Source organism: Nymphalis io, chromosome 26 (genome assembly GCF_905147045.1).
Source record: "Nymphalis io chromosome 26, ilAglIoxx1.1, whole genome shotgun sequence".
Lineage (NCBI taxonomy): Eukaryota > Metazoa > Arthropoda > Insecta > Lepidoptera > Nymphalidae > Nymphalis > Nymphalis io.
Window position 1 is genome coordinate 2439226 of NC_065913.1, and position 14221 is coordinate 2453446.

The window sequence follows — 14221 nt, forward strand, 5'->3', positions numbered from 1 at the left end:
AATTCCTGCCCCATCAGACTATGAGAATAATTAGGGGATGGAAACACCACTAAAACATCTTATCAGAATAGTTGCCATGGCCGTAATTACACTGGCTAACTCACGATTCATACGGAACACACTACGAAATCTACCCTCCGTTAAAGTTATTCCGCATCATTAATACGATTCCGTAATACATTTCTCTTAAAATATTCTAAGAATGATTAACACAAGTCATCATAATCCATTTAAATTTGAACCTTATTCCGTTGCAATAAAGAGAACGTTTTGTAACCAAATAAAATAAGAAAAACAATTGATATGAAATTCTATTTGTTTAAAATCAAAGTCTAAAATCAATTGTATTTTAATCTTGTACATTTTGTTAGTGTTAAACGATATTGAGCTCTATGTACTTATTTTAAGGTATAAATGTTTGTGTTATTTAATTCCATAGGTTACAGGAGACAGACGGTCATCGACGTTTTGTTTATGACATTCCTCTTGCATTTGTCATATAAATAGCTTTGTAAATACGAATTATGTGTATTGTTACAAGACGAGATGGTCCAGTGGTTAGAACACGAGAATCTTAACCGATGATCGTGGGTTCAAACCCGGGCAAGCACCACTATGCTTTTAATTTCACTATTGTCGCATTGTTTTAATAACAATAAAATATTTAATTTCTACTAAGGCAAATAGGGCATCATATTTTTTTCCTATACAAATTTGATTCAAAATAAAATACTTTATAAATGCTGGCTCTTAAGAGTAAAATAAACGCAGTTATAAACGGTTCTGAATTTAAATTCTACTTAAAATGACCGTCAATATCAATGAAACTAAATACTCATTCTTTTATAGGGACATAACATCAAAGAATCTGTTTCGATCGATCTATTTATTAATATACAAAATTTTACGGAAAAATCAGTGCCAGAGGTCAAAGTTCGTAATGAATGTATGTCGCTGAGTCACGCTATATATAGAGAACCGTTTAAATGGATTCCTAAAAGCCACACAAAACACACCACACCACAATAGCTCATTGCTATAACATAAATGATATTAAACAGCCTCATCATTTGAAGCCCATCACGACCAGCAAGTACCACATACATCATAACATCGAACAGCAACATTACATATTAAAAAAAGACGGTACCTACCATTGCCATAATATAAGAGGAAAGATATGTTTGTTTGTGAACGATAAACTTTGAAACTACTGAACCGATTTTGATGATTCTTTCGCCATTAGATAGGTACTTTATCCAGAATGAACATAGGTTATATTTCATTACTGTAATAATAAGAGTCCTGTAGTCATGAGCAAAGCCGTGAGCATAGATTACGTTATGATAATTAAATTATAAGAAAATAAAAAAACTATTGTATCAGAAACACTTTGTAATAAACCAATATTAGATAGCTTAGTAGTAGCATGTTTAGGCCCGAGTATGTATTGTGGTGAGTGGTACTCAAATGTTACTAAGTTACAGTATGGTGAGTGGTATGAATGTAATTACGAGGGATAACAACTTGAATCCAATAGAATGAGCGCTGATACCTATTACAGCTATAGAGGTGACCACTTACCATTCGATGGTCAATCGAATCGATATCAAATCAAAATATACTTGATTTAAGTATGCTCTTGGATAGTCATATTACAACATGAATTAAGTTTCAAACTACCATCGGTTTGGATGTAGATTCTATCCATCAGAATCGGCAAGAAATCTTTTTTGTCAATCATAATTATATAGACACTTAGTTATATTTATATTATGCTTAAAAACCTAAAACCACCGCATACTAACGCCATGTTTTTTTATCAACCAGTATATATTATTATAATATGCCTTATTTATAAATAACATATGTATATAAACATAAACAAAAATACTTTTTCATATGGATATAATGTTTGATGAAGTGAACCCATCACACCCTAACAGAAACATATGACAATCATTAAAATGAGATAGATGGATATCTTATACAAATTATTACTGGTTTTACAATTTATTGCTGAGGTCGGATTTGCAACTTGTAATCTGTCAAATATTATTAGAATAATACGCCAAGAAAGCGTATACTTAAAAAACTATTCTAATCTTTATATTACACAGCGATAAAATTTATTTTTCAATAAACAAATTTACTAAAGCCACGTATCGTGATTTGCAAAGAATCCAGTTAAAATTTCGTACTCGTTCTAGTTTCTTATTCAAAGATTTATCCGTCTTTTTCTATCATACAATATATCATATCTGCTATCACTCTTGTAGACCGTGACCTACATGCCCGGCGTTCGCTAATTTGGGTATAATACTAGTAATTTAAATCGTCGCGGTTCGCGTTAAAGATGTTTTGACGAAAGGGCCTTTTTCATATTGCCGGTTAATCGTTAAAGTGTGTCGTCGGTTGGTTGTGATAAATAACAGATTAAATTCATTTATTATGAAAACGTATATTTCTAAACAGGTGTATTTTTTATAAGTTAGTAATTGTTTTTATTTTACCCTAAGTTTTTTAAAGGTCCAATTTTGCGAAATTTGAGATGACAACCAGATGTCATCTTATATTTCGCAAATCCCATCCCATGTATAGTTGTGTACAGTTTGGACTGTATTTTTTAGATGTCTATACTGTGTATTCTTGATGTTCTCGAAATTCGTTTCTGTGCATTTATAATATACCTATAAATTTATGTGTGCGAGTTTGTGTATAAAGGTATTTTTATGATTTTTTTTTGCATATATACAAAACATATAATATTAGGTGTCTTTACTTCATTTTATTTATTAAACAGATGCCCCATATGCTCGAAACGTTAATAAATAGTTTAGACGAGTCAATTACAAATGAGTTTAATTTTTTCAGATTTCATTTCATTTCATTACCTCAATCGCACTTCCCTCTAATAGTAACATAGCAATACGAAGAACTGACATAGCAATACGAAGAACTGATGGTTAGCAATAAAATATCTCATAATTTTGTAATTCCCACACAGAACCTGCATAAATCTCCACAATTTTAGACTCGATGTTAAAATTTTGTTAGTTACATTTTAACGTAATATTACAATTAAAGTGGAACATTTAAAAATACCTGCCCGTGTTTACTTGAACCAGTTCACCGTAATTAATGACGATAATAGTCGCATATGGCGCCTTACCGACAATGTTTGTCACAAATAATGTTTTCATAATAAAATTAACCATTTTTAATCGACGACTAGACACTAATAATATACTTTTAGAAGTCAATAATACATCTACAAAAGCAACCGAGATTTTTATTTCCTTATTCTTAATACGATGCTCAATGAAACTCAGGACAAATATTTGTGTACATGAACATGTCTGTTTGTCCTGAGTCTGGGTGTAATTATCTATATAAGTATGTATTTACAAAAGAAAAATAGTATATATAGTATATCAGTTGTCTGGTTTCCATAGTACAAGCTCTGTACAAGCTTAATTTGGGATCAGATTGCCGTGTGTGAAAAATGTCCCAGGATATTTTCCTTCACGGCCGAGATGGATCAATTCAGTGGAACTGCCACTAGTTTGATCCGTGATCAGTGGAGCCATATCGACCCTTCCATATCTACCTAACTGTAATGCTTTATCTACCAAAATATATACAGTTCACCATACGTGACAGAAGATAATCATTTTATACTCCAGAAACGCTAAATTCATACGATATTTACGAAAACAATTCTCTCAAAGTTGACCTTTAATATTTACTCGTATAAGATTACACGCATTCTATCATTGAATCCATATCTACACTCAACAGTAATGCTTTCCTTACAAAAAAATATACAGTTCACCATAGGTGACAGAATAGAAACATAAGATCAGAACGATCCGTTCAACGGTATATACTTGAGGAGTTAATACCAAGATTTACTCAAGGAATTAACTTAAAACGTAACTACCCTTCAAATTAATGATCGATTATTAATGTTTTGTTCTGTTACAAATATAGCGACACGTAACCAGCGCTGTGCAATCGACTGATAAGTTTACAACTTTCTCGTCACATTCGTTGCGTTCAACAGCTGAGCGTGAAAAACTGTTTGTTTAACCGACTTCGAGGATAAGAAATGATCTTTGAACAACACCGCGCATATCGGAGAAGCATAACAACTGTGCTATGTACTCTAACAATTATGTTTACATTATACATTTATTTTAAATTAGTGATCGTCTCACTTAATCTTAGTATTATTAATGTTTTTTTTAAATCATAATTTTTCAAATAAATTAAGTATTGCAAATGATTTGAACTATGGGGTAGTTCAAATGACAAGTATATTATACAAATGATCTTCAAGTATCTTATTGTTTCCAATAAACTGTCTAAAGACGGTTATACTAATTACAATTTACGTTTTGATTATCTAGGTCAAGAGCTTATCAAAACACTTCAAATAATAATCTAATATTTGTAACTAAATGGGTCGAGCTAATATTTTTATTATCACCGGCATAGTTAATTATGGCTATAGTACAGAGAAATACCTAATTGATCGACTGGCGACATGGATGAGATATGCTCGAAGGTAAAATAGGAAGAAAAAAGAGTACACTGATCCCAAACGAATGGTATAAGGAAAAGCGATTGATAATAAAAAGGCATAGTTAGTTAGTTATATAAATCGTGCAGGAATAATTCCATTCGAATTTTTAACAGTTTTAATCACTTGTTATCCCATCAGTTTGTTGAACGTACGATTCCGATTCTGACTAACGGATTTTTTGTTAAGCTCATTTATCGATTGAGCACTTAAGCGCCTTAACCCGCCTGGTATCGAAGCCCTGGTGCTAGGTAAATATTTCCGAAAAAAATGTCGTTAGCAGGCAGTCAAATTATACAAAGTTCTAGTACATTTTGGGCTTAACACTTAAAAGAAACGTCTTTCAATCGATCTTAGGAACTTGGTAACAAGTCCATATAAATGAGAAAGTAAGTTATATTAAATTTAAAATAATAGGATGGTGTTACTCACGATATCATGACCCTGGCTCCCGCTACGGACGACTTCGGGCGCCATGTACTCGATGGTACCACAGAAGCTGTAAGCCCTGCTCTCACCGCCACAGAACTCCTTCGAGAGACCGAAATCTGTCAGCACTATGTGTCCTTCCGCGTCCAGAAGGATGTTCTCCAGTTTGATGTCACGATATATAATGCCGAGCTGGGGAAAACAAATTTGATTGACTTCGGTTGATTCTTAATCTAAAACTAATCTAAATATTCGCCACTAAGATCTTGTTTGATTTTGTGTTATTTTATGAAAACGACAATATATTAGATTGTACTTGAATTTTAAATATTATTGATTGAACACTCATATACATCAATGAAATAAGAAGTTACAGGCATACTTTAATTTTTGAACGCACAACTTGTTTAAATGCTTCAATTGTAACATTATTCATACCAATAATTGGTCACTTTATATTCGTAACAACAAAACAAAGTATAATATCTTAGAAAAATAATTCGTGTCGTAAACACTTAAATTTTTACGGAAACAAATTGTATAAAACAACACATATATGACAACATTTTGTCAAACTTTCTTAAATAAATAATACAATATTTATTATATTTGAAAAAAATTAAATTCCTGTGTTCATAAGTTTATAGTATGTATTACAATTTTTTATATTTATAGCTCAATTAAAGTCTTATTATCAAAGGCCTAGTGGTAAGAACGTGTGAATCTTAACCGATGATCGTGGGTTCAATCCCGGACAAGCACCACTAAATTTTCATGTACCTAATTTGTGATTATAATTCAACTCGTGTTTAACGGTGAAGGAAAACATCGTGAGGAAACGTGCATGTGTCTAATTTCACTGAAATTCTGCCACACGTGTATTCCACCAACCCGCATTGGAGCAGCGTGGTGAAATAAGCTCCAAGCCATCTCATCAAAAAGGGAGAGGAGGCCTTAGCCCAGCAGTGGAACATTCACAGGCTGTTACTGTATCAAAGAAATCATTATCGCATCAATACTTTTAAGTCCATGTTTCGCTCAACACATTGAACCTCGCAAGCTACGACGAGTGATGGATGGACTGTCATACATGAAATGAAAGTATGAATGTATTTTCCTGTAAATCACCTTATGTAACTGCTCAAGCGCCAGTATAATCTCCGCGATGTATATGCGAACTTCGTTTTCATGGAAGTGTTCCCGTTGGTAAAGATGTGTGAACAGTTCCCCACCGGCGACGTAGTCTGTGGAAAGAAAAACCTAATTAATTAAATGATTAGAAATCGATGTTATGCTATAAGACAGCCTCTGCCTACCATTTTTTTAAGCCCTAATACAAAAAGGTTATATGGGTTATATATAACGTATGTATAACGTATGTATCTCCTGGTGACCACTAAACGACGCTATGTGAAAAATAAGAACATAAAATATAACCTGTATTGTTTATAATCATATTATATTCAACTTAACAAAGATGAAATAATTAATCACCGCGTTACAAATCAATTACAACAATTCCATATGTTTATTTGCTTTTTGCTTTGCACTTGCCAGTCGCTGTCTGGTAGTCCATTTGAGCTCCCTATCCAAAATCTGCAGCATCTGTTGTTAAAAAATGATGAATCGAATCCGAATGCAACGTTTTTTGTGGCCGTGATTTCTTCAGGGTTTTGATCCACCATACTAAATCCTTTATTGCTGTTGTCTATTTCTTCTGTAGTTTATTTCTTCGTCTTCATCGATTTTCTTCTCGCTAGTATCCGAGACTGTAGCTGCAGTTGGCTGCAATGCTCAAGGAACTACAAAATTGGCAAAATTTAGGGAAATTTAGACCAAAATAGCTTGCGTTTCTCTTAATGAGATTGTTTGTTTTGGACCAGGCGATTTGCAATAGACAATATCTTCTCTATCTTTTTTCTGGAAAGGCATTTGAAATTTGACTTGGTGTTGCAAACAATTCCTAGGACATCGACTTTCTGAGTTGGTCTGACTTCAGATTTCTCGTAGTTTATGGTCCATCCCAGTGTCTCGAGTTTTCTTATTCCTAAGTCTACTTGGGATTGAAGGCATACTTCCGATTGATTTACAATGAGGAAATCATCCAAATAAACGAGCACCCTCAAATCTTGATTGCGCAGATGCTGTGCTACCCAGTTGGTCAATGGAGCAAAATTCTTTGGAGCGCATGACAGTCCGACTGGGAGGCAATTCATCTGTAGAACCTTTCGTTTGTAGACTAGTCGCAAGAACCGTCGATGATACTCGTTTGAGCCGTCGTTCTTTTTGACAATAAATATTTTTGACAGAAAGCTGGGCCCTGGGTGATGATGACTGACCAATTCCAGAACTCTTTGCTCCAGTAACACCTTTATTTGGTCGGTCATTTCTGATGACTGTGGAGTCTGGAAACGATCGAGAACCTTTGTTGTCAGATTGGTCAACAATGGTTTGGAGGTAAATGACAGTAATCATATCGAGAAGGGCCTTCGGAGCTCCAAGCATCTGTCACTGCCTTCGATACGCTCGAAGACAGCCCCCATAAAATTGGTTGTGGTGTGGCCGATAGTCATTTATCGTATTGTCTCTTATTCTGCTTGTCCATCTTAAAGGGCTTTTTACTTTTGGAGTTATATTCTTGCCTTGTCGAACCCGTGCTGGTTCTAGTCTTTTTTGCATTCTGGTTATAAACTCTCGATCGAAAGGGTGGTTTACAACTTTCCATAGTAATATCTGAACTATTAATACTTTTTAGAGGATTTAATAAGAGACTTGATATTACTACTATTATTTCTTCCTGAATAAAACCATGGACGCAACCACTTATCGATACCACCTGTATTCTGAATGTAAATCCGAAGTTCATTTTTCATTTTCAGTTTATCATCAAAGAGACATTTAGAACTCGGAGGTATTTTACGCAAACCCTCGCGAAAGTTCTTGTTTGATAACTCGTTCAGGATACGTTCCTGACGATTTTCAATATATTCGGCCCGTTTACGACACACCATTTGCATAATATCTTCACTAATTTTGTGAAATTTGGAAGCTGCTTGAAATAGCTCATTTATTTTGTCAAAAACATTAGTTGCAGACAGCACCGTGTCGACGGAGGCCGCCCAATCAACTTAATGTTGCAATGTTTGGTTAAGCAGCTCACGCTGTGTAATTAACGCATTACACTTGGCCGCCAGAGCTTTCTTTGAAGAGGCTAAATAATCTTTGCCTTTAAAAAATTGCCTGAGTTCATCATTTACCTCCAGGTCCACAAATCCCGGGGATTCAATGTGCTTTTAAAGGATCAGCATAACGTACATCTTTCCATGAAAGATCTTTGTAAATTTTGAAGACTTTTTACCTGCTCGGGATCGGCCCGAGGCACCTTGGGCTCTTTAACTGATGTATTAATTAATCCTAAATTTAAAAGAGTATTGTTCGTGTCATTTGTGCCAGTTGTGACAATAGGCCGTTTCAAACAAAAAGATGTTGAAGAATCTAGACCTGCTGCGGATTCTAGAGCAGGAGCAGGTAGTTGAGATGCTTGGTTGTTATCCGGAGGAAGCGAACTCAATAAATTATTGGAAGTCATTTGCGTGTAAGATGAAGGTTGATAAATATTTTGCAATAAAATATTGGTTAACTCACCGATCCTGTTTGTCAAAACCTCGAGTTGATTTGAAGGCTTCATCCGTTTCCTTTGTCTATCCTCTGATTCACTATCAGAGGAATTTAAAGAAGACGAATTTGAATCGCTTCGTTGTATTATTTCCTTAGACACCGGGTTTAAGACCGGCGAATGTGTAGACCGGTTTTCACTACTCATAATTATACTGGGTCAATACTGGTGTGATGGGACAATACTTGTTAACACAGTATTGTCTTTTTTTATTTTTTTCTAATGAAATAATCACTAAAAGAACCTCAAAACACTTCAAGAATAGACGTTTACACTAAGAGAAGTAACGACGCTATGAAAGCATAACGGCTAGGTGCCACGCTGGGACCAATAAAATGGTGGGGAGAGGACGTGACGTCACATCACAACACTAAATAGCAGAAACAGGAAAGGGAAGTATACAACGCACTCGCACGGATGCTGTGCATCGTCACATGCCAAATAATAATACATAACATATATAATTATACATATAATATAATTATATGACATTAAATTGCATAACTTAATGAAGTTATAAACGGTAATCACCCTTTACAGCGCTGCATATCATATAATAATACCTATTAACATTATTTATAGGTATATATTTTACTAAACATTGTGTCTGCTGTCTCTTTAAAAAAATACAAGTAATTGTCGTGAAAGGGTGCAACCCCTTTCTAAAACAGAAGCCCTTAGTACGAATTCAATGTAAATCGCGATATACATGATTTTTTAGTTGCTTACACACCGTTATGACAAAAACCGATGGAATTAATACGGTTTACAAAAAATATCTACTCTCATTTTTATATAAACTTTGTTTTATTAATGATGATGTAATACATGTATGAACAATAAAAAAATATAATGTTTTTCAAATTGAACATCTTTACAGACTAGACAGTAAGACTAAAATGCAAGACTTTAGAGATTCATATTTAAAAAAAGAATTTTTTAAATAAATTAAGCTGACGGTACCTCCGTTGATCGATTTAAAAGTACTTACAGTTGAGTATACTTGAAGCACATTCACGAGCCGTTTTTAACACTGTATCAAACTTTGGTGCTATTCTACCTATACTAACTAGATTCGAAAGTGTAAAAAGTGTCATATGTGCAAAGAATTGAAATTTGCCGTGTGGTGACGGCGACGAATATCACCACCCCATCTCATCCCGTGGGGGGCGTAGAAGTCGACCCGAGGGAATATACACCAGAGAACGGGCAGCAGCGTCTCTCTGAGTACTATGACTAACTTACTGCGATCGCCAACCCGTCTGCCAAGCGTGGCGATTATGGCATATCCCCTCATGAAATATTTAAAGTACTGTTGGAAAAAGATACGTAGTACAATTTGAGGAATAATTTACAAAATTTGTTTATTTAGGGTTAGCAAATTTGTATCATGTAAATATGTCACGCTACGAAACGTCTGTTATGGAGTTTTTGAGCTGACTCAACATCGCTATTCCAATCTCTCATTCACATTTCATTCCAACGCCGCTGTTCCGTTTACTTACAAGAGAATGATTAATAGAATTACATTTTGTCGTATGTAACAATCTTTTATACGACTGTACTTTCGCTGTCTCTGAACGCTCAATTTCAGAGCGGCAAAGTTACATGACGCGAACTATATCGTTGTGAACTAAGATGGTCTTGAACAAGGTCTAGTATAGAAGTAGTATTTACGGAAATCTTTTGCAACAAGGAATTTACAGAAACGAACGTGCTTACAGCCATATTGCCTTTTTCTATCAAATCATTAATAAACATTTAACAATTCCGCTTTTCTAAATAGCCCCGAGAAATCCTCCCACAACGAGTCTACTGAAGGTAATTGAGATTTTAATCAGATCATGAATTAGCTACGAGATGCTGAACCAGTGTTGACCCAGATACAGCGACATTATAAAGTTTAAAAAAAAAACTATGTATACGTTTTCAAAGAGACTTATATTCAGAATGTTTCTATCATAATATTCTACTTTTCTGTCGTCCTCAAACCTCTTAAGCTTTGACGTACATCGAATACTAGATGAAGATCGTACCTTTACACGTATTTATTTACGCGAATTCCCTATATTGGAGTACTCTTATTTTTATTCGTAGACACAAATAAACCTTACTTATGCTAATTTCTGGCTGGCTAAAGTATAGCCGTGACCCAGTTGAAACGCTGTGTTTTTTTTTACTTGATAAGTTATTTTTAAAATAAGTCAAACATATAATAAGCCAATAAATAATAAGTAATTAGAATTAATTTTTATCATTTGCCGAGATATTTAACGTTCGCCTAATACAATCAAAATTAGCTAGAATTATTATTGAAAATGTAAACTTAAGTAATATATATAAAATATATATATTTATATTAAAGTACAGATATTTGCGACGATGACATAAATCAAACGTAATTATTTGACATTGTGTGTTTATTGTTAAGTAGTTTGGCCCTTGTTTTACTGCCGTTAAACATAGAGTTTATATGCCTGGTAACTGTTTACATACAGTACTTGATAGATCGATAAAGGTCATAGTATGGAGATTTATCGCCTATAACTTTCTTAAATAAACTGACTCTTACATGAATAATACGTTAATGAAAACACGGACGAAAGTTACTTAACTATATATATGTATAAATCTATGCGTCGCTTTCGTATGTAAGCAACAAATTCAAACGTGGGAGGGATACGTCCCTGACCTACACGCAAATTAATAATTTATCGAGTATTCATCCAGACCGGTGTTTAACAAACTCGGGTACTAGAGGCAAATAGCTTCGTAAAATAGGTAAATATATATATTATGATATAACGGGCCACTTGATGGTAAATGGTCCCCACCGTGCATAGGACATTGGATATGATAGATAATAAGATATGTTAACCATCCAAGATGTTTGACCATCCAACAAGCACAAAGTGAGTACCATGTGCTTGTTGTCATTAACATCATTGAATTTCTTTTTGGCGGTATAATATCTGATGAGTGGGTCGTCCCTACCCAGACGGGCTTACACAAAGCCTTACAACTAAGTAAATATATTACGAGATATAACAATGATACTGAATTTTGAGGGAAAAATTAAGAGTAACAAGTAAAAAGTCTATGTTTACGTGTTGTTGGCACAAACTGAAGTAGACAAAAATTTAATTTATTCTGCCAAGTCTGACAACAATCGTTCATTATTATTTTTGGTATATTTGAAGTCATTCGTGGCACTAGCGGCGTGCCGTGCATCATAGAAGTGCTACTTTAAAACGTAACTCTCCTTTTTGAAGTTATAATGGGCGACATTTTGAATCTCCAAGTTTCGAGGATTCCGGATTTAGATTCTGTATTTAGGATGCTCTGTATTATTGTATGTAATGATGTAATATTTGTATGTATTAACGCTTGTGATTTTTTTATTTATACTGTAACATTATTCAATGAACATTTGATTGTTTTTATAGCAAAATACAACAAACAGTCAAATCAGAACAGCCTAACTATATACACTATATATCTGTGTAACTATATATCTCGTATGTGGCAAAGTAAAAGTTTTTTTTTTCAAAGTAAAATAATTGCAGATGTTTTTATAGAATAGGAAGGCGGACGAGCATATGGGCCACCTGATGGTAAGTGGTCACCAACGCTCTTAGACATTGGCATTGTAAGAAATGTCAACCATCGCTTACATAATCAATGCGCCACCAACCTTGGGAACTAAGATTTTATGTCCCTTGTGCCTGTAATTACACTGGCTCACTCACCCTTCAAACCGGAACACAACAATATCAAGTATTGCTGTTTTGCGGTAGAATATCTGATGAGTGGGTGGTACCTACCCAGACGAGCTTGCACAAAGCCCTACCACCAGTAAAAGATGTGCATAATTAATTATTCTACATCAAAATTATTATTACTATTATTTAACTTTTTCTCTCATACGATAACCTCATAAACCTAAACACACGTAGCCAAGCCGTGTAAAGGGGCTAGGTGACCGTATAAACAGATTTGATTTTTTTTATAAAGAATAGGAAGGCATATGGGCCACCTGATGGTAAGTGATCACCAACGCCCATAGACATTGGCATTGTAAGAAATGTTAACCATCGCTTACATTACCAATGCGCCAAAAACCTTGGGAACTAAGATGATATGTCCCTTGTGCCTGTAACTACACTGGCTCACTCACCCTTCAAACCGGAACACAACAATACCAAGTACTGCTGTTTTGCGGTACAAAGATTAAAATCAAATACATTTAAGGTCTCGTCATATCTAAATATGTCCAAAAAACTACAAACATCAAATACGGAATCATCCAGTGTATTATCCTTGAGCGTGAGCGGGATGTAATATCTAATAAAGTGCAGCACAATACCGCTAATATATCCGCTCCAATATGATATTGTTCTATCGTTGGCCAACCGCTCCTGAATTGGCGGTGGACGCCAGATGAGAAGCGAGCGATTTTAGGCAACTGTGCACGCAACTTGGTCAGGTCCGGTCTTAGAGCCACTAGGCACTTTTGACATTTGAGGTACACCTAATCCCAAGCGATTAGATTAAAATTTTATTATTTTTGGGCGCTGGATGGGGTCCCTCGGTAACATCAATACAATTTTAATCAAAGTTATTTGATAATGATTTTCGAACTTAAACTATAACCTATTGACATTATTATTTAATAGGTAGGCGGCGGCTATTTTTCTTTAAAGTTAAATGGTCACCACCGCACCTAGACATTGACAATGTAAGAAATATTCACCATTTATTACATCGCCAATGCGACACCAATATTAGGATCTAAGAAGTCCCTGTTCAAGCATATATTTTATATCTGTAATCACACTGAATTACAGGTAGATGAGATACTCACCTTTCAAACCGGTACATAACAATACGGAGTACATTTATGAATATCCATTACATAGATATTTTAAAATATTCTAAGCGGTAAAAGAACTTGTAACATACACTGGGTTCTGAGTTCATCTATAAAATATCATAAATGCAAAAGTTTATCTATTTGTTCGTATGTGACGCTTTCACGTTTTAAACACTAAAACGATCAACATGAAATTTAACAGAGTACATAGGATACCTAGTAACATAACATATTAGTGCTATAATACGCTATTCGCCTATGACTTGTGACATATATTCTCACAATGAACGCACGTGCAACATCTAACAATAGGTTCGCAACTGACTGCTGGCTTTTTTGCTTTTCGTTGAGACTAACTAGATTTTAGCCTTTGTCTTTGTGATTGAGTGTTCTTATGCGTGTACATAACGTTATATTGATTGTTATATCCGATGGTCGAAATGGCTCAGTGGTAAGAGCACGTGGCCAGCGTAGGCGGGCAAGCCGTCACAGCGCATGGTAGCATGCGCAAGCGATCCTGTGGTGCTCCTTGTTAAGACGGAAAGGTTTTTTCACCACTGGTTTTTAGTGGGTATTCCGATGTTTGTGGCACACTTGGCGCCTTGGACATCGGCGACTCCGACAAAAATTCAGGCGCAGGTTAATCGGCTTGATAACG

General features: G+C 34.9%; 1 protein-coding gene across 2 annotated transcripts in view; it reads right to left on the minus strand.

Annotated features, from left to right (window-relative positions):
* Nucleotides 1–14221, minus strand: part of LOC126778428 (ribosomal protein S6 kinase alpha-5-like) — a 104822-nt gene that overhangs the window by 39862 nt on the left and 50739 nt on the right. For both annotated transcript variants that reach the window (XM_050501942.1, XM_050501944.1), the window contains exons 5-6: nucleotides 6143–6258; nucleotides 5018–5206 (exon numbers count right to left, since the gene is read on the minus strand). In XM_050501942.1, the coding sequence (XP_050357899.1) occupies nucleotides 5018–5206; nucleotides 6143–6258 (305 nt within the window). The remainder of the gene's footprint in view (nucleotides 1–5017; nucleotides 5207–6142; nucleotides 6259–14221) is intronic.